This window comes from Montipora foliosa, chromosome 2 (genome assembly GCF_036669935.1).
Source record: "Montipora foliosa isolate CH-2021 chromosome 2, ASM3666993v2, whole genome shotgun sequence".
In the NCBI taxonomy this organism is placed as follows: domain Eukaryota; kingdom Metazoa; phylum Cnidaria; class Anthozoa; order Scleractinia; family Acroporidae; genus Montipora; species Montipora foliosa.
In genome coordinates, this window is record NC_090870.1 from 46,137,609 (window position 1) to 46,159,414 (window position 21,806).

A 21,806-nucleotide genomic window follows, 5' to 3' on the forward strand; every position below is an offset into this window, starting at 1 on the left:
GCCTGGAATTTTTTTTGCAAGCGTGCTTTCTTGTTTGACTCAGGAAGAAAAAGGTCTCATATTTAGAATGGGAAAGGCGCGTAAGGTAAGGAAATTACAACATACCATCACTCAGAAAACAATTTTTGAGTTTCGAAAGAAGTACTTATGGAGGCCCACCCTTACCAAAATCTTTCAAGTGTGTTTATATGAGCCGCCATGTTGGCTTACAGTGTAGCTGTTTATATGCATAGAACTCCAATACTGTTTCTTAAAGGCAGATTGGTGTTAGATAGAATATCTTTCAAATGGAATATCTGGCCATTTCGAATTTGTCGCTACACTGATTTGCTTGATTTCTCCCGGATTTTAATTCGAGAGAAAGTGTGAGGTTCAAATACAGTATAAATTGTTTGATACTCACAGTTCAATGTTTATCGAGCTTGATTTTGTCAAATTGTTGACATCATAGTATGATTTTTCACTTCTCTTCTCTTTTTAGAAGAAAAGAAAGACCCACTGGGAGTCAACAGAGGAGGAGGTTAACAAAGTTCCTCACAGTTTTGTTATGCACCGTGGGAATATAGGGAAATCAGTTCAAAAGCTTGAAGTAGATATCAGACGTGTTATGGAGCCATACACTGCTACCAACTTAAAAGTAAGCAAGTAATTAATGGAGTGCAGCCTATACATGGTAGAACTAGCATCCTAATACCTAATTACATTCAAGTGGAGACTCCCTATTGGGAAGATGTCTGTTTACAAACATTGCTTTTGTTATTCAAATTTGCCAACCACAGGAACAAAAGATCTTTTGTTTTGACAGCCAGTGAAGCTCTGGTTGGTCCATTAATGACAATAGGCGACGTCAACGATATCTTCCCTATATTTTGCAAAATTCTGGGCATAACTTGCAGGTAGTTGGTCGATCTATGAACCATATTGAGACAATATCTGTCAATCTGGAAGCTAAAAATAATTATTATTGTGTCAACTGAAAAGTGAATCTCCTCTACAATAGGTCAAAAGTGTGTGAGTAGCAATCACCTGTTTCTTGTGTCAATATACTGTATCTCCGATTTGAGAAAATGGCTGTACCTGGCAGTTACTTTCAGTAACACATAGACCTAATGTATAAATGGTGGCCAAAAATGTATTCTTTTGTTTATGTGCTAATTAGACTCACTAGCCTCGCTCTCAAGCAACATTTCTTTTGTATTTTGCACATGCAAATGAGGCTAGTGTGTCTAATTAATTAGCACATAAACAAAATAGTATTTTTTAGCCACCATTTATGCATTCGGTCTATAGTTCGAGAAATTCAAACATCGTAGAGAACGTGGCCTACTTGCAGGCGGAAATTAAGTAATGTCATATGTTCGTGAAGCTGAGGGTTGATTCCTTGAAAGTTGGGTCACCATATTGGTCTGTCTAGTTATTTGAAGATGTAGGACAAGTGATATAACCATTGTGTACATGTAACAAGTTTATGCAGCAACTACTAATTAAAAAGGAAATAGCGAGCAAACATCGCACACAGGGAACCTTTCTTTTACAGTGTACAAGTAACAGTATATTTTGCATTCGTAACATTTTATTATTATTACCGGTAAATATCTTTTTGGAAATACTGTAATTTATGAGTTGCAATGATTGTTTGCTTCAATGTTAGATTGATAAATATGTGAACCAATTTACCGTGATGAATTATTTTGGCATTGGAGACAGTGGGAAGAAGAATACAGGCTGCTTGTGTTTATTGATAGAAATATATCTTTAATATGCCAATTGTTCTAAACTGATCCTTATTATTCTACATTGTGTATAGGTCAGTCAGAAGAATGTATTGAAAGATTTTGTACATGTGGCTGGCCCTCTTGGAGTCACACACCTGTTGATATTGACAAAAACTGAATTGGGGACATACTTGGTATGCATATTAATCAACAGTTCAAACATTTTTTTGGGTGTTACCATACTGTACAGGGTATTAGAGGTGCTCAAAATGCTCAGGAAAACTTACAGTGTACATTCTGCCCTGTATCTTCTGACATTACTGCCTTCATTTTTACATATGTTCCCTGAAACAAGGCCAGACCTCAAGAAAATTGAAAAAAAATAATCATTCTTGTGTCTTAGAAAGAGCACTTTACCATTTGAATGGGGTAGTGAATTGTACCCAACAAACCAAAGATGTTATGTTTTTTCAGTATTAGCAACTGGTGATGCTATAGAAGACAATAAAGCACTGCTCATTGGAATTAATTAAGCTGGCATGTGTTAAAAAATGTACAACATTCAAGGAAAGATCTTGTCCCTAAAGAGAGAACACTTCACTACTCCAATCAGTGAATTGTATTGCATAATATGTCAGTGCCTGTTGTGATTTCACAGAAAATGAAATGAACAGTCTGCAGCTTTCATTGAACAGGTGTTGATTATGCAAATTTCGTATAAAATTTGTGGGCTGCCACTTTTGCATTATCATTTGTTTTTTTGTTGTGCAATGCAGTGGTATGGCATTGAATAACAACGGCACATGCAAGAAGGACATACATTGTACATGATTGTTCTTGTGTTTATACAATTTTTGAACAAAAGTCATAATAATGTCAACATACACGTCATACAGTATATGTGTATTGGTATCTGTACGGTATACAGTATGAGTACAGTGTAGTTCGCTTTCTTTGAGCTGCACTGTACATGTACTTAAAAAACCCCATTCAAACTCTGCTGTAGCATTTCAATTACAAATTGAGGTTTTTCCGAGGTACTGTATGCTTTTCTGAGGAGAGCCTGACCATGTGTTTTGTCTCGGCCTTGTACAGTCATGTATGTACCAAGGGAAAGTCTCAAGGAAGTGATGTGATGTACTTTCTGGTGATACTGTAAAAGGTGTTTGTGAAATGAAATCACTGTTAAATCTATGAAATGTAATTAACTAATCATTTTAGTACGTGTTAAAACACTGCGCCAATTTACTGGAGGGTAGGTGCTTGAAAGGTAGCAGGAGAGGAGGCGCACTCCCCTCAGTAGCAAGGAGGTCACCATGGCAACCGAGCCACAGTCCATGTCCCACGGCACCCGTCAACACATCTCTGAGACCAGTGTGTGGAATGTATACTTACCTTAAATCATGGGAGGGAGGGAGGAAGAGAAAAGCAAGCAAGTAAGCCACAAGGTGACTCAAGCCAAAGCACATGGCAATGCCCCTGCAAATCTCCCTAGATTCCCCCCAAATATCACAGGAGAAACCGCTGCATTTGGCTCGGTTTTAACTTTTCCTAAATGATATTTAGCCTCATTAAATTCAACCTCGTTCCCAGGGTTCTCCCGTGCCCTTCCCCACAGAGCGAGAGAGAGAGAGAGAGACCCTGGTTGGGTCTGGTCACGTGTCTCCAGAACAAAATTATTTCCGAGGGAGGAGACTTTGCCCGACAATTTTGTGTCTTGTTCACGCAATGATCGAAGGGCTTTACACAAGCAAGGTAGATTTGCTAACCCTACAACTATAACTGAAATGAAAATTTTCTGCCCAAGAAGAACTGCTGCTAGATAAACAAGTTTATTATTTTGCCAGAGGAGAAAGCGAGAACTCGCGTTGTTGCTGTTAAACCGAGGACACCAATCGCTAATAAAAAAAGATTATCTATGATCTTGAGTTCTCCACAAGCGTGTTTATATTGAAGGGAAAATCCTTCTATGTTAAACTTGCATTAAAAGTATTGATGTTTGCCTGACAGCGGCTACTGGTAATCAGGCCGAATCAGTATACTGCCAATCCTAGACCGTCAGTGGTCTTAGCAGGAGCAGGGAATTCATATTTGCTGAACTGTCGAAATAATATTTTAGATCTAGTGACTTTACGGAAAGCCATACTCTGAAATGAAATGTCAGCTTTCTCCACCCCCAAGTCTTTGTTACAATGAGCAATAGAAAAACATATCGCTTTTAGTGGTAATTAGAGATAATTATAATATAGTGCCAAGGCTGCTGCCTAAGAATATTTTAAAGGGGCCCTCAGAGCTAAACGCTGAGAACTTAGGAGCCCAACATATGAAGTGAAAGGTGTTGCTGTGAAAAATTAAGGCGCCCAGAGCTATTCTTTGGGAGCCCCAGGCTACCGGGCTCCTGTTAGGCAACAGCCTTGAGTGCTTACAAACAAATGCAAAGGATTAGCACAACGTGACGGATGACAACAGGAAATCATGCAGTATTAACAGAGATAAAACAGACAACATAACCTTCCAAGTGAAAGGCTTTCTTGTACATGATCCATATGAAAACTTTATTTAAAAACACATGCAGCCCAGTGATTTCTTAAAATCCTCTTAAACTACATTGTAAGCATACCTAACCCTCCTGAAAAATATAAAAGGAACTATAAATGGTTGGCGGTCTTGCAAGCCAATTTTTAACAAAGATGCTTACGGCTATTCGATTGATTTTAAACGAGGACGAAAAAAACTGAAAGACAGAGCCGTAGATAAAAATATACTTTTTCAAGACTCTGTTTACCTCTTTTCATTTGAACAATCAAGCTGTGTCTGGGCGGTGCATTCTCTCTTCCTGTTGCTTCAACCTATTTAATTAATTTTCGAGGTCAGCGAGAACGGCGACGTTTGATTCAGCTTTTCTTTGCCCTGTCAAACTATATAATCGTAGTCATGAAAACACATACATTTGTTTTCCAATGTGGCCTCCACAACATAGAAATGGCAATTCAAATCCAATGCGTTTCGATCAATATGAATACCACTGTGTAAATTATTTTTGACTGCACAAGTGGTGAATCCATGATTTCCTCTGCACATGCCAATATTTGAAGAGGAAAGCTTCCCCCATAGATTAACATCCAGATATTCTGAAGTTTGTTATGCTTTCGCTGTCAAACGATTTTGTGCATTATTTTCGGCACAGTGTTCAGGGTTTTGTCTAGTCATGACCGTTTCATGGCTGTACTTTCCATCTACGCTCTGCAGAGACAAATCTCACACTTATCTGCCCCTCCCCCAAATTCTTTGTTTGTAATCTCCCAGATTCAGGGGGACACGTGACCAGACCCAACCAGGGTCTCTCGACGAGTAGGAGAGAGAACGTGGGAACGAGGTTGCATTAAATTATTTTCATGCAGTCTGCACAAAGTCTTATGTTTTGTAATTTTTGTTTTAAATTAGTTTTTGCAACCTCAAAATGTTACCAGTGGATACTGTATGCTTCCTTGTTTTGCTTTTTAGAGATTTTGCCGTGTCCCCAGAGGACCTACACTTACATTTAAAATTCAACAGGTACTCTATGAGGCTGCCATAATTTGTTTAACCATTAAGTTGCAGAAATTTATCGTTTTCTCTTTCTTTTTACTTTTAGTTTTATTTTTTTAACAAATAATATTAAACATTTATTTCAACATTTACAAATATTACTTACTGTCAAGAGTGAATTAGATAAGAGTGAGACCTTGCAGCCTAGTCCCAGCACAGTCACCAATTGATTTATTTTTAGATACACTTGGCACACAAAACAAACAATTTTAACCTGTCTGAAGAAGCCATGTATGTAAATACTACAACAAGCAGCTCCTTCATTGTCAAGCATGAGTAAGAAGAAACATAGGCTACTTTTTTCGTTTTGAAGAATTACTGGTAGAAGCTTTGCACTTATTTTTTACAAAATCTATCTTGTTCACCTGATTTAGTACCTGATTCAGGGTTCGTACAGGTCATGGAAAACCTGGAAAGTCATGGAATTGAAGTATTTCAGTTTCCAGGCCTGGAAAGTCATGGAATTTAATTGTCGGTCATGGAAAGTCATGGAAAATTATAGTTACGTGTGGTACGTAAATTATTGCAGAAGTGGAAGCAAGGACAAAATAAATTTCAGGCGAGTTATGTCTGAAAATACTCCAAATACAAGGACGATTTTGACAATTTTCGAAACTGGCGGCTAAAGTTTAGGTCATGGAAAACTGGAAAAAGTCATGGAAAAGGTCATGGAAAGTCATGGAATTTTAAAAATTCTTAAGGGTACGAACCCTGTGATTAGTCGTGAACTCAAGACATAAATTTGCAAACCTGAAACTTAATTTATAGATAATATTTCCCTATAATGATGAGGTGGTTGACGGATTTAATTAAGGGGTGCAATGTGTAGTTACTTTAATTGTTAGAATTTACTAGCTTTTTCCAGGATGAAGGAATAGAAGAAAGGATACTATAATAATGTAGAAAATTGAACTTGCTGTCAATTTTAATGCACAAGGAATTGAAGGGTAAAAAAGAGATATTTTCAGTGTCAAATAAGTGAGAAATGTAAATGATTCCAGTTGATGCCAGAGGGGAAAATATATTGATTTTTTGTTTACAATAATAATGTAAAAACCTATTGTTCCAGATGACCTGCTTTAATAAGCACCTCTAGCTTGTTTTGAGGACATGTCACTACAATTTTAAGCCAGTAGGAAATGACACCTTTATAACATATTGGATTAAGGTTAAAAAGCTCTTGTTGCAGAATCAGTGGTTTCAATAAGCACTGACTGCTGATGAAAAGTGTTAGCTGCTTTTTTCCACTAAACTGAAGAAAATAAAGAAAGAATCTTTCAGACCTAATATCAATTAAAGTTCATTTAGACAATGACAACATGAAGTTGTCCAAACATGATCATTAATTTTGCTTTAAGAATGTGACATTTGACGACGTTCTTTTAAAAATGGCATTACTTCAGACACCCCTCGAGAAGGAGGCTGTTAGGCCCCTTGTTGATGCAGTCTGTGTCCGTTCAGCACCCACTCAGATAGAGTACTAACCCTATGACCGGCCATGCAACTTTTTTTTTGTAGTTAACATTATTGAAAATGTAGGTTGTGGTTGGGTGTGTTTATTTTACAGTCTGAGATTAAGTAGGCAAAATGTAATCTACTTTCCTTTCTTTATTTTCGCAGTATTCTTTGACAAAAGATGTGGTGTCTTTGGTCAAGAAACCCCAGACCTTTCACACACAATTCAAGCAGCCACCTCTGGTGAGATGGAGAAAAATAAACTTATGTACCACTTTATATATGTGAATTAATTTCCTAACTTATTGGTTATGTTTTATCATCAGTTAAAAAACAACAACTGTATTTTCTTATGAATTACATTAATTCTTTTAAGTATTGCGGTAAATATCTGAAACACTTGGATTTGAAGACTGAGAAACTTGTTTGAAAATTGTTGTACCCACACGCAAGTGCAACCAAACAGTCAACTTTGGTACATGTATATGTACTTTAGAGGGTAATTTTGGAAAGGAGAGGATTTTTAAATAAAAAATTAATGTGTGCATACGATGTGATACAAATTGATTCTTTAGGAAAGGTTTCAATTTTCTTTTTAAACCTTTAAGGAGTTGAACTTCTAATATAATTCTGCTATTGGTCAGTTGACAGTTGTCAGTGTAAACTGGCTTCTTACGGGGGGCAGGGCAGGTGCAGTGGTGAGAGCTTTTATGTGTAACCAGGGCATGAGAAAACCCCTGCCCAGTCGTCCGGAGCAAGTAGATTAGTGCTTTTGCAAGCTCTGACCACTTGCCCCCTGGGCAAGTTCATTCAGTTAAATAAAAACAACAGGTATCAAGATTTTTAACACTCAAAAAGATGAAAAAATGCCTCAGGCAAGTGGGTCATGAAGTTTGCTTGTCTGCTGGTCAAATTGGAATTTTAACTTTTCTCTATCCCTGGTACTGTAACTCCCACCAATGTGGGTCGAGTTTGTTGGTTCTCTACTCTGAGGTTTTTCTCTGTATCATGGTTTTCCTCTCTCCTCAAAAACCAACCTACAATTTGATATGAGTTGATTTGATATGATTTCAATTGATTTCTGTATTGTCCCCAATTAGTGCCACTTAATTAAATATTAAATCACTTGACACTTAATTCATCATCATCATCATCATCACTGGTGATATTTACACATTTGAGTTGCATGCTTGTCTTTTATTTTCTTTCAGTTGGTTTTGAATGGTTTTTCCGAAGACACTCTTCCAATGAAACTGATGACCACAATGTTCCAAAATTTATTTCCTTCTATAAACATTCAAAGGGTAAATGTCGACAGCTCAAAGAGTCTTATACATGCAAAGTCTTTTGTAAACCTCTTTGTTTAAAATAATTTTTCGAGGCATGGTTCTTGCCTTGTACATGTATTTACAGCTTGTAATTAACAATAATAATAATTATTATTATATGGCTTGTGTTTGTAGCCGATATAACGCGCACTCTGATTGGCTAATTGTGACTGAATTGTAGGGCATTATTCTTCTGTAATACCCACGGGCCGATTACGGGCTTGCAAAAACAAGCAAAAGGTAATTAAAAAGCCATATAATAAACTACTTACTAACCTCACTTGCTCGGGACCGTACTGGGGAATATTGACCCTCGGTCATTTTTGTACGGACCTCGCTGCGCTCGGTTCGTACTGCCACGACCTTGGGCCAATATTCCCCAGTACGGCCCTCACCCTCGGTTAGTAAGAAGTTACTATTGCACTACATAATAATATTATTGTGTCTTACGGCATTTTATCATATGACATGATAATACATGTACATTGTAGTGTCCCAGTTTGACCGGTTTAGAACAGAGCAAATACGGACAGAACAGGAGTTTTTCAATGAAAGAAATTTATTGTTTTCAACATGATGCAAAGCCTGAGAAATTGGCTTCTCATCGCTTGTCACTAGTCATTTCGTTTATCCAATCAAATAAAGGACATTTGAATGGTCTTGTCTGTGTTGTTTTCATCATTTGCATATGCCTGATTAGGCAATCAATATGTTTCTCTGTCAGTGCAGGAAGAAGCCAAAATACTAAAAAATGGCAATATAGTGGAATAATACATGTAAATCCCTTACTGAATGGTTTAACATATAATATGTGCGAACATTTTATTTGTTGCTTGTATCTTTCTGCGAACCTTCTGGGATCGGAAAAATACCACGCAACTTGTAAAATATCTGCACATTTTATGTTGAACAATTTATTCAGGTGTATATGTTGCTGGTAAAATCCGTTTTCAGGTTGAATCCGTTTTTGCCCAGGTTAAACTGATGATCCTCATTTTACCTTGGTTCTGAATACGCACTCAGATGAATTTGAAGAAACATTTTTTGGGTCTAAATTAAGCCTGGAGAAAATTAGGGTCAGGTTAGGAGTAGTTTTGGTTATGATACATGAATACCAATTGACTTATACACAAAAGTAAATAATGAAATTAAAGAACTGTGATGGGTTAAGCATGTTCGTCGTTGTGGTGTATTGGTGAAGATGCAGGACCACAGATCTGGAGGATTCGAGTTCGAGTACCGCTGAGTGCACAGTACAGTTCTTTGATCTCTTACTGTGTTGTAATGTCGATAACTGCATAATGAATACAGAAACCGATAAGATAATATAAATCATTAAGATGATGTGTTGAGATTGGTAAGACAGTGCTTGAGGTCAGGTGGAGGTGTTTTCAGTCCTTTTTGGAAAATTGATAGCTGCTTTAATATTCAACCTATAGGTAAAATGAGGATCACAAATTTAACTTAGGTAAAAACGGATACAACCTGAAAACGGATTTGACCGACAACTTATATACCGGTACATACATTAATTTGTAATACTGTTGTGTACTGTAATTATAAATTTTTGACCGAATGCATAAATGGCGGCCAAAAGTGTATTCTTTTGTTTATGTGCTAATGAGACTCACTAGCCTCGCTCTCAAGCCACCTTTCTTTTGTATTTTGTCGATGCAAACGAGGCTAGTGAGGCTAATTAGCACACAAACAAAAGAATATTTTTTGGCCACCATTTATGCATTCGGTCTATTAGAATTAATTTTGTAAAAATAATATTAGCAGCAGCTCGCTTATTTACAGGTATAGTGACTGTTCTAAATCGAGTCACATGATAGCATGGATGGGAGTCCTTTTAGAAGTGTAGGCTACTGGCCCAGGTCTCAATAATAATTATTTTCTGAATTCATCAAGGGCTTACACCATCCAACACCCTCAACAATGGAGGACTTCATGTCAATTAGATATGTGATCTATTGATTAATGTGAATACATGCATGAACATGTACACCTATATGTGATTCCATGTCATAGTTCATTCAGAAAATGCACAAAATGTATTCAAAGCATAATGCTGAGCAATTATTCAGGGCTATCAAGCTATCAATAAATCATAATAACTGTATATCCTTGTCAGACTACTGTTTTATTAGTTACCTCTTTACACACAATGCCTTTTTGTCTCAGGTCATTACCTCCAAGTGCAATAGTATGCATATGTGACCTGTGACATAGATATCGGAAAAATCAATGTAATATAATAACTTCATAAATTAATGGAAAGTCAACTAAACAAACTCCTCACAAAGTGTAGTATACCTATAGTTTGTTCTTTGTTTTTATTAAACATAGTTATTAATGTGTGGTGTAAATCTCCACATTTCTGCTCTAAAAGGTGCGTCTCTCAGAGATCAAGCGATGTGTCCTACTGAACTACAAGTCTGATTCAAAAACAATTGACTTAAGACATTAGTAAGTAAAACCGTCTCATGTTGCGTGGCATAAAATGCAAAGCAAAATATGTTTTTAGTGTGTAACAATTTAAATCAAGAAGTGCAGTCTGAATGTTTTGTGAAGAGTAAGCAATGATGAAGTTTTCTTTGTTGCAAGTATCACACTTGCAAACAATGAGGGAAACATTATGAAAAAATAAGATGAAAATGTTGTTTTTTTTGCATTTGTCCTCTTTTCATTCCACTTGATTCAGAGATTCCCTTGATATCCCACTAGAGTTCGGAATAAATTATGTATAAATTTAAATCAATAAAATTAATATTATTTTGCCCCAGTATTGGCCTCTTTAGTAAATACATTTGTTCACAGGAAAGATGATATGGACAGCTGAATTAAAATTCATTCCATTCTGAGAATTTTGCTGAACTTATTGTAATTGGCAATAATAATGATTGTGAGCTATGATAATCATGCAGGTATAAAGTATAGTGTATATTTCATTAAATACTGTTAAGTACTTTGAAATAATGCAAAGGGGCTTTGAGGTTTTGCAAGTGTCTTTTCAATCTTTGTTATAGTAACATCAAAGCTGCTCCTGTTGGAATAAGCCGTGGTGTTAAGAAACTCATCCAAACAAAGGTTCCAAATATGTCCCAGCTGAGTGATATTAGTGATTATGTGCTGAAGTAAGTTGATTCAGTTTACAGTACTGTACATTAATTTTGCTTTGAAGTACGACTTACAGTTAGTATGCTTGTAAACATGTGCAAGTTGCAAGACAAGTGTGCCATAGACTGCACAACGTAATACAGATGAGCTTACATGTAGGTATAGGAGCAGGGATGGCGCAGTGGTGAGAGCACTCGCCTCTCACCAATGTGGCCCAGGTTCGATTCCCGGACCCGACGCCATAAGTGGGTTGAGTTTGAGTTGGTTCTCTTCTCTGCTTCGAGGGTTTTTCTCCCCCTCAGCAAAAACCAACATTCAGCTGATTCCAGCTGGCTGTAAGCTGTGCTCAAAGGTCACACATGGACCGTATAGCAGCTGCCAGAGGCGCCTTTGTATTCTTTCGGTTCGACCTTGTTGAGCTGGGTCGTTGCTGTACTTGCGACGGCGATTAGCCGCGACAATTATTATTATTATTATTATTATTATTATTATTATTATTATTATTATTATTATTATTATTATTATTATTATTACCAAAACTTCTTAGCAGCACGAAGTAAGATATCGCTTTGATGATCCATACGATGTTTTTGAAATTCATATTTAATCAATACATGTTTCGGATGAAACATCATCCATCGTCAGTTGACAAATGAGAAATAAACTAAAGTTGAGCAATAAATAGTGTAACAAAGTGAGATATAACATGAATAATTAAGGATGAAGGCGAGAACAGAATAAAATAAAAACACCCAACCACGAAACAAAACAGAAAAAACCAAACTGTTTAGGCTAAGAAAAGAAACTAATTAGTATGAAAGGGATAAATTAAGATGTTTGACTTGGGAATTTAGAGATGGCTGCTCCCAAAGGATATGCATAGCTTCTTTGATTTTCAATTGGAAACGTGTGGAAGCAGAGTCGAGGATTTTAAAACAGTCTTCTGAACACCGGGAGCGACAATTTTCAGAACCTCTCAAGTGCTTAAATATGTGGGAATGTTTGTCGGAGGCGAGATGTTCACGGATGCGAGTGGCGAAATGTCTATTGGTTTCACCAATATAATTATTATTATTATTATTATTATTATTATTATTATTATTATTATTATTATTATTATTATTATTATTATTATAGGGTAGGTTCTTTTAGGGGAAGTCTGATTGTCTGGAGTAGTGTTGTCCTGAAAAGGACTGTTTGGACAAAGTCAAGTTCTTTGTGTTCATTAAACATCAGTAGATGGTGTTAACACTCTAGTTGTTGATGTGATTGGTCAACAAAATTATGTTATTGGTCAGCTGTCAGTTAAGCCCAGGTGTCACGGCTGTGAAGACTATACACTTAATAGTGATTGTTGTATTTCCATTTGTCTTGGTCTAAGGTCTGTATGTGTATTGTAGGGAAAAAAATAATCCGGTCATTGTTAGGCTGTGTGTTGTGTCAAACAGAGGGTACTCACCAGATTGTGGGGTTTTCATCACCTGAATATTGTAAGTTGTTTGCGTAAAAAAAAGGCTTACAAAGGGGGGTCACGGGCATAGCATTTGGTTCTGTGCAGTTGTGTGTAACAAAGTCACAGTTGTAGAAAGTTGTTCTTACTGAAAGCCTTGTCTAAGTACTTACATTCATCTGCTAAATTGCCTTCACAATTGTATTCCTCACAACCCATGTCTATGTTTAATACAGTGGGGAAGCCTAATAATGATAATTACCACATGTATTAATATTATTACTGATGTAACCAATTCCTTATTTGTTTTCTCTTTTTATTTTAGTTTTTGGTCCAATATATCTTTAATTTCCTCCGTAATTACACACATAAAATTACCATCATGTTTGTTTGTCTGAGGCTTTGCAAAGCAATTTTATTAAAGTTTGGTACTCTTTCCTTTATGTGTTCTTCAGTACTTGTAGGTGGCTACCAACTCAAAAGAATTCCCTTCTTTTGCCACCACACACACCCAGGAATTTATGCTGTCTTTATCTTGTAAAACCTCCCTTGTAATGTTATTTTTTCCTTTACAATCCCTTCACTAAATACCATGTATTGTGATAAGCAAATATATGAAATGAAAAAACACTGAGGTAAACTTGGTTAGAGGGCAAGATTGCATGGTGGATTACATTTGGTGTTTTTTTTTTCTCTCTTTGCAGCAGTCTGTCAATTATCGCTGTGAATATATCATTGAGTTAAATCCATTGACCGTAATTTGAGATCATTATTTTATAATGATTACAATCTTGTACCAGCAGAAAGCAAACTTGTTTTACACTCCTTGTCATTGGTCTAATTCCTGCAATGTTTATATGGTAGAGGTGGGTGTGGTTATGGATCCGAGAGTGAAGGTGAAGCACCTGCTGACTCAAGAGTTACGTTACCACAGAATGTTCCTGGGCGAGGCAATGTCAAGGCACAGCAGAGTGCGATAAGACTCACAGAGGTACCAGAGAAGAATCAAATCTATCTAGAAATGTGTTATTTTGATTGTAGCAGAGGCCAGAGGTCTATAAATTAAAGTTTATTAAGAGACTCATTTCAAATTCTCTATGTACATCCCAATGGTGGCACAGCAAAAATAATTAATGAAGTGTACATCAAGAGTCTCCTTAGCTTCCCAAAAAGTGCTGCTCTGTTAGCTACATTGTCAAAATAAATAGCTATAAATAATTATGTTTTTCATAGTTTTGAAACTTTGTTGTTTGATAATAGCTTTGATGTACATAAAATGAGCAGGGTTTTTAATGGAATTTGAAGTTGATGCTGGTCTGAGTACCCAACTGTGTCATTGTGAAAATGAATTTTAATCTTAGATTTCAGAGAATCAATTTTTGGAAAAAAAGTAGCCTACATCTGTGAGTGTAGCAGTCAATGGTTTTTGTTTGCTCTCTGTACTTACTGTAACCACTGAATTGGTGTTGTAGCTAGAGGATTAGGTGATTAGTGTAGGTCCTTTCCTTGGTTTTGATGAATACCACTGCATGCACATGAGCAGCTATACAGTAAATCAGGGGTTTCAATAAAATTGAAGTTTGTGACTGGTTTGAGTAGAGTAACCAATGGCTGTCTATTTGTCAAAATGGATTTTAATTTAATTAAATTTAGGGGAAAAAGTAGCCGTCTTCTCGGAGTGAAGGTGCCAATGATTTTTGTCAGCTGTCGGTACTTATTGAAACCACTGTAAATGATGGTATTCTTTTTTTGTTTTAAGCTTGGACCACGTCTTTGCCTTCAACTTATAAAAATTGAAGAAGGACTGTGCTCTGGAGAAGTTCTTTTCCATGAACTTGGTGAGAACTACATAATTATGAGACACAAGTTTATGGTATTTCTCCATATGATGGCATTGCTAAAAATTGACAAGTAAACCATGATTTGAGGCATTTTGGTTTCATAACTTTCCTTTCCAAAAACCTTTTAGTATTCATTATAAAAAAACATGCAACATCAAATCTATCAAATTTGAGTCATACTGAAAGATAGTTCTACATTCCCACAGTGCAGTGTATTAGGACAATAATGATGTTATCACCTAGCTTTCTGAACCTACATGTACTTTGATGGCCTTAACCCTTTCACTCCTGTGGGGTTCCCCATTGACGAGTAAAATTGTCTGGCGTTAGACAGAGTAAAATCTATACATCTTAAGTCTCATTGGCCCTTACAGGAGTCAAAGGGTTAAATTAAATTAACTTAATAAAAAAATGGGGACATAGTTTTTGAGTGAACCTAGCTGTTGTTAACCCTTTCACTTCTGTGGGGTTCCCCATTGACTAGTAAAATCGTCTGGCGTTCGACAGAGTAAAATGTATGAGTCTCATTGGCCCTTACAGGAGTGAAAGGGTTAAAGGGAACCTCCCCTAAAATAACAAAATAACTTCAAACCACAGAACATAATGTTGACAATTAAAATTGTTCAAACTTTTTCCAATGAAAGTGTAAATGTATCCCAAAAAAAAATGAATTTCAAAAATGCTTGTTTTGGCTTTCAAATCTACTGGGCGCCGCCTTCTTGGATAATTGTGACATGGTTGCCCTATTGTTCTGACACAAAGAGTGTTTGTTCTGGAACAGTAGGGCAACCATGACACGTAACAATTATTCAAGATGGTGGAGCCTGGGAAATTTGAAAGCCAAAACAAGCGTTTCTGAAATTTATTAATTTTTCTCGAATACAAACGCTTTCATTGGAAAAAGTTTGAGCAACTTCAGTAGGCCATTTCCGAGTTCATGTATGTCTCCTCTTCAAAGCGAGTCTAAGTGCGAAGTTTTTGTGATGGTAATTAGTTCTACTTTACGAATGAAAACTAATTTTCCTAACAAAAACTTTGCTCTTAGACTCGCTTTGACGAGGATGCAGGCATGAACTCGAAAATGGCCTATTATAATCATTATGTTCTGTGGTTTAAAGTTATTTTGTTGCTCTAGTGGAGGTTCCCTTTAAAACTCCCAATAGTCTATGATAGCTCAGTGGTAGGGCCTCTTAGGTCACGTTTGTCTCTATTTAATTTAGAACCACTCACACTTTTCCGTGTATCCCTGAGTCATCATCTATAAACACATTTCTCTTTGAATAATACTGTTTTAAATAAAAAATTCTATCTGCTAAGAACTCGTGCTGTTGACCGTTTGTTGAACAGGCAGTTTTCAGGCTGTCTTAGTCTTGTTACGAATCCAAGAAAAACGTATAATTTTACATGTATAATAAATAATCACTTGTTAATTAGGACCCTTGCTGGCGAATTTATTTTGTTCTTTTTGGTCATCTTTTTGTTTTTTAGTTAAAAAAACTGCTGAAGAAATTCAAGAGATGAAAAAGAAGAGAGAAGAGAAAAGGTAATGTAGAATTTAATTTAATTTCCAAGAGAAGCATTTGAAGTCAGCCTAAATGGCCTATTAAAACATCGCCAATTTTTGTCTGGCAACTTGTTTGGAATTGATTTTATCATTAAAATAGTAAAATTTGGGGCCCTGTGGTTTGTATTCAAGTTCTAACATTTTGAGCTGATAATCTTGGTGACTTGAGGATCAACTTTGTAGTTGGGGTTACAACAATATTCATTTACTACACTGATATATAGAAAGTGCTGTCATATAATTTCATCTGCATGGGTCACGTTAATTGCTTTCTTCTCAGAAAAGCCTTGTGTCATCACTTTAATTTGGACAATAATTAAGAACCTACACACTCTTCTCCTAGAGTAGATGTTGTTGTATGTGGTCCATGTTGTAAAGCTCTCGGGTCCTTGAAAGTCAACCTTGTAGTGGATCCAAAGTAACAGGTGAATGGTTGTAAAGATCCGTCACATAACCGTTGTAGTCTTGTCATTTTCTTCTTGATATACAGGAAATTGAAAGAGGAAAGACGGAGACAGCAAGAGGACAATGTCAAGAGAAAAGAAAAAGAAAAAGCTCTTCACAGGTTAGTTATCTTAAATAAAGTTCTAGTTGTTTTCAGATGTGTTACATTTTAAAAGTTTATGACTACATGTAGAATGGATACTATGATGAGGCACTTTGTGACACATATATGCAGCTGCAATATTTAATGACATTACATGACAATACCTGACAACTTTGAACAGTGTTAACCCGCTTTATTTGGCAGATAAGCAACATACATGTATGTAGTTTAGGCAGAGAATAACTGCTGGGTTAGGCACTGAGCTCTAGTGATAAGGTCTAAGCACCAACTCAAAATCATTAACTTTTATAAATTGTTCTGGTGCCTCCACTAACAACATGTATGTTTACACTTATTAATAAAACTTTGGAAAGGTCATTTGGTACTTTATATACACAAAACTAAGTGTCTCACCTTATTTTGGAGTATCTATTCCAGTTACAACCTTAATTGAATAATCATTGCATGTACAGTACATGTATCTATCAGTGAGTGTCTTGCTCTGAATTTGACATGACCTCCAGGCTCTTATCAGTGGGTTAAGGAAGGGGGGTGGGGGGGTGTTCGAAGTCAAGAAATGAAGAAAGTTCTCTTTTTTTTTTTTTTTTTTTTTTTTTTTTTTTTTTATAAACACAACACGATAACAAGAACGAGAACAAAAGCCAACAGCCAACCACACTCTCCCCAGTCCTTTTTCATTTGTCACGTCACGCTTCAAGTCCCATGCTTCCACTACACTTCACCGGGGAAAAAGGGAAAGCAAAGCCTCGAGTATAGGTGCAGTTGTTTGGGAAGTAACATTGATCTGGGCAATAGAAGAAGAAAGTTCTCAGGGTTCAGCATGCTCTCTACAATTTGTTCCAACTTAAAGGGCGGTTGAGATGTCAGGTACCCCCCCCCCCCCTTCCCCCCAAAGCTGAGGACCTGGAGCTCACACCCTAGGGGTGGTGGGGTGTGTCCATGTACTCTTCTCCTAGCAAATTTCTCAACCTTGTGCATTCGTGTTTGATTTTTCTATATTTCACAAGTTGAACACAGTAAACTCTTGCATTGGGTCGTCATTGACTAATGATGTCATTTTCTTGAAATTGCTGAAATCAGCCTGATTGGGTTACCATCTTCTTTTGGAGACAATGTCAACTTGAATGTGTCTTAAGTAGAGTCATAACTAGAGTTCCTGTGAATTGGAAGTGAGACAACCAAAATTGAGTTTGAGGTTTTTATATTGTGGAAGACTTTTCTCAGGTCCACTGGTGATTCTGCATGTCCGGCCACATAGACATAATGTTAAAGGTCACACACTACTGTTGTTGTTTTACACAGAACACGGAGTATGGAAGGTCAAAGGAAAAAACAGAAATTAGAGACACCTGATAAGACTGATAATACAGGTTTGTTTTATGCTTCATTTTTTGGCTGATTGCAGTCTCCCTTTTCTCTTCACAAGTTCAATGACAGTGGTGTGTAATTCTGTTTGACTAGTGGCATCACCCAAACAACAGACAAGGATGATGTAAAATGTTTCATTTCCAACTAAATAAAGTTTAAAACGTGGGATTTTAAACCAACTCTGAATTGGGAAGGATTTTCTTTAGAAGCTCAGAAATCTCTGTTCTATTATACACATAACCAACATGCTAAATGCAAACACTAACACTGTAGCTAAAAGTATTTTTTCTTCCAGTGGATGTTGCCATGGACACGAGTGAGGTTATTGACAGTGATGATGCTGATTGGTACAGACAGGAAGTTGGCGAAGAACCCGACCCTGGTAAGTTTTAATAACCAATTAGTCAGCAGATGGGAAAATCACAGTCAGCAATTTGAAGTGAAGGGAAAAGAATCTTAGGAATCAGATGGAAAAACTATAAATCTAAAGGTATAGGGTGTGTTCCTTTGGGATGATCTGAAAAGGGTCACTGATCCAAGATCACTAGGATCACATTCACGGTGCATCAAATGAACCAATGAATGCACTCTGAGATAAGATGTTTTCGGTTCCTTTGATGCACCATGATCTTGGATCAGTGATCCTTTTTCAGATCATCCCAAAGGAACACACCCTTTCAGCGCTTATCTTCAAAAGGGCCAAGAACTGACGTCTCATGGTGATACAAATGTATTCTCGCATCTTTTCTTTTTCATGATAAGTTTGAAGTAGATAATTTACTTCTTGCAGTGTGTACATCAAGTGAAAAGAGAATTAAAAGGACCTTTCGGGGATTATGACGCCTATCGTAAAATCTTTGCCATCATACATTAAAGACAGTACACACGCACTACAAATTTTCCGCGATTTCAATTTCTCCGGCCAAGACAAACTTATTTTCACCATGGACATTACATCTCTATACACAGTCATTCCTAATAGCGAAGGTCTTCAAGCACTTAAACACTTTTTCGATCAACGCACTGTCAAAGAACCTAGCTCGGAAACGCTCCTCCGCCTTGCCGAACTAGTTTTAACGCTTAATTGTTTTTCATTCGCCGGCAACTATTACAAACAAATTAATGGTGTAGCGATGGGCACAAGAATGGGACCTAGCTATGCCAATCTTTTTGTAGGATATGTTGAACACCAATTTTTTAGTCAGTACAACGGCCCCAAACCTGAACTCTACGGCCGTTACATCGACGACTGCATCGGCGCTATTTCATCCAGCAGAGAAGAACTCGATCAATTTATAACCTCCGTCAACTCTTTTCATCCGGCTCTTAAATATACCTGGGAAATTTCGGAAACTTCATTGGCTTTTCTAGATATCAACGTTTCTATTAGAAGCAACGTGCTATGTACTAGTGTGCACTACAAACCTACTGATTCACACAGTTATTTGTTGTATTCATCGTCACATCCATCACATGTCAAGAACTCCATCCCTTATTCTCAATTTCTTAGACTTCGACGTCTATGTAGTGATGACTCCGATTTTTCCAGCAAATCAGAGGAGATGTGCCAGTTCTTCGAAAAACGTGGCTATCCTGTCTCTGTGGTCAAAGCGGGCCATCATCGCGCCCAACAATTTGATCGACAGTCATCGCTACAAACGTCACAAAAAGATAAGAATGACAGAATTCCATTCACCCTCACTTTCCATCCTCATAATCACGCAGTCAAAAGCATCATTCTTAGTAATTTTAAATTACTCCAAAATGATCCCGAGACTGGTAGAATCTTTTCGCAACCTCCACTTATTTCATTCAAACGCGACAAAAACGTAGGCAACTTTTTAGTTAGAAGCGCGCTCAAAACTAACGAGCAACCCGGCACTTTCAAATGCGCGCGCTCACGATGCAAAACTTGTCTTTTCATTGTTAACACTAGCAAGATATCGGGACCTAAGCGATCTGTTAAGATCACCGATCGTTTCACATGTACCTCCACAAATGTCATTTATTGCATAACCTGCACGTTATGCAATAAATTATACATTGGTGAGACAGGTAGACGACTAGGTGACCGATTCCGCGAACACCTTCGCGATGTTGAGAAGAATGACAAGGATGCATCCAAGCCAGTCGCTCGCCATTTCAATCTGCCTAACCACTCCAAAAAACACATGGCTATCTGCGGCCTTTCCCTACATCTAGGTACGACGGAAAGCCGCAAGAATCTGGAACAAAAATTCATCTTTCAAATCGGCACCCTTAATCCTCACGGTATTAACGAACGCTTTTCATTTAACTAATATATTCCTATTTTTCACGTTGCCATGTTACCACCAATAGCGTAGCTCCTACTCTACTATAAAAACTACTCGTAACCCATAATCCCTCGATTCGCTCTGACGAAGGGCTAACGCTCGAAACGTCAGCTTTTAGAATCTCTGTACGGTGGCCAATTTACATTATCAACTCCGTTGATAAAACCAAATTTTTGTATACCCTAAGACAGGTCATGCAAGGTGCCTCTTCCTCCATTCACCAATTTTCCCCCCTCCCAGGGAACGTTTACCATTTTGCACAGAAAATCTGTTTGGAATGGAATGCCCGCAATGTTGCAGGAATTTCCCGGTGTGGCATTTCACCAGGCCAGAGTCTCTCGCAGTTGGAAGAAAAGAATAAATCAAAATGGAGGCTGCATCTGCAGTGTCAAAAGGCCAGAAGAGAGGCCGAAGTGATCCGAGTCGAGTGGGAGTTTGGTACAGGATTTTTCCGGCCATTTCGGTTGGAACAGGAAAAGAGGAATACCTCTGAGGATTTCCATCTTTTTCGGAAACCTTCCAGTGGAATGAGCTGTACCACTTGAATTTCCAACAGGAATTTTCAGTTTTTGTTGACAAATGGCAAATGCTCAGGGTCTCTTTCTTCCATCTCCTGGAAAAGAGAGACCGTGGGGAAGAGTCTCCTATTCAGGAAAGTCAAGGAAGTATTCACATTTTTTCTTCTTTTTTCTTATTTAGAACTCTTCCCGAAAAATCAGAGGAGGAAACAAAAGGGAAGCTTGTTGCCAGGGAAAAAGAGAAAGCAAGAAGAGACTGTAAACACCACAACTAAGACAAAAAAGTCTGGGAAAGACACAAAATTAAAGGAATTTGGCAAATTCAAGGCAATCAAAAGTGGAATGAAGAACAAAGTGGGAAAAAATGTTAAAATAAAAAGAAAATCAAAAACGTAAATTGTGTTGATGTGGGCTTCCGTACAAAATGACAATCGTGTGTCATAACTTCTCAGAACATCTTGGACTCAAAGGAAGTGCTGGAGAGCTCAAGGACACTATTAGGCTTCATGATTTTCAACCTTAGTCTCATGAATGTGTTTTCTTTTTAACTTAGTGGTATATTGAAGAAGTAATATTGAGTCCCAACATTAATAAAGAGACTTCACAAATTCTGCATTCACCTAAGAGAGAAAAACAAACTCACAAAAGCACCCCCCCCCCCCTCCCCCCAAATAAAAAACCTGCAACCTTTTATACTTTTCTCAAGTGCCATTTTCTTTTTACAAAGAATATCAAGTTTTCTCTGGTACATTTTTCCTTCCCTACAACTTCCCTTGTGTACAACAGGCATTTAATTTCAGCTGAAGCAAAAGAGGATGCTTTGGGTGTTCCACTTATATCTTGTCCTCAGGTACTTTTCTTCTTCCCTACAACTTCCCTTGTTTACAACAGGCATTTAATTTCAGCTGAAGCAAAAGAGGATGCTTTGGGTGTTCCACTTATATCTTGTCCTCAGGTACTTTTCTCCTTCCCTACA

The 21,806-nt window shown here is 37.3% G+C and overlaps 1 protein-coding gene across 1 annotated transcript; it reads left to right on the forward strand.

Annotated features, from left to right (window-relative positions):
- Window position 1: 1 nt before the first annotated feature.
- LOC137993299 (suppressor of SWI4 1 homolog) lies at window positions 2-21,438 on the forward strand. Its single transcript, XM_068839050.1, has 15 exons — window positions 2-85; window positions 482-637; window positions 1,808-1,909; window positions 5,220-5,270; window positions 6,924-7,001; window positions 7,970-8,062; window positions 10,479-10,555; window positions 11,116-11,223; window positions 13,521-13,647; window positions 14,416-14,494; window positions 15,986-16,040; window positions 16,552-16,626; window positions 17,932-17,999; window positions 18,293-18,379; window positions 21,012-21,438. The coding sequence occupies exons 1-15, from the start codon at window positions 68-70 to the stop codon at window positions 21,224-21,226; spliced, it is 1,389 nt and encodes a 462-aa protein (XP_068695151.1). The 5' UTR covers window positions 2-67; the 3' UTR covers window positions 21,227-21,438.
- The last annotated feature ends 368 nt before the right edge of the window (window positions 21,439-21,806 follow it).

Excerpts from the sequence above, each read along its gene's own strand:
- LOC137993299 (XM_068839050.1), top strand. Across the intron at positions 14,495-15,985 it reads AGTTCTTTTCCATGAACTTG|TTAAAAAAACTGCTGAAGAA; the intron begins GTGAGAACTACA and ends TTTGTTTTTTAG. Across the intron at positions 16,627-17,931 it reads AAAGAAAAAGCTCTTCACAG|AACACGGAGTATGGAAGGTC; the intron begins GTTAGTTATCTT and ends TGTTTTACACAG.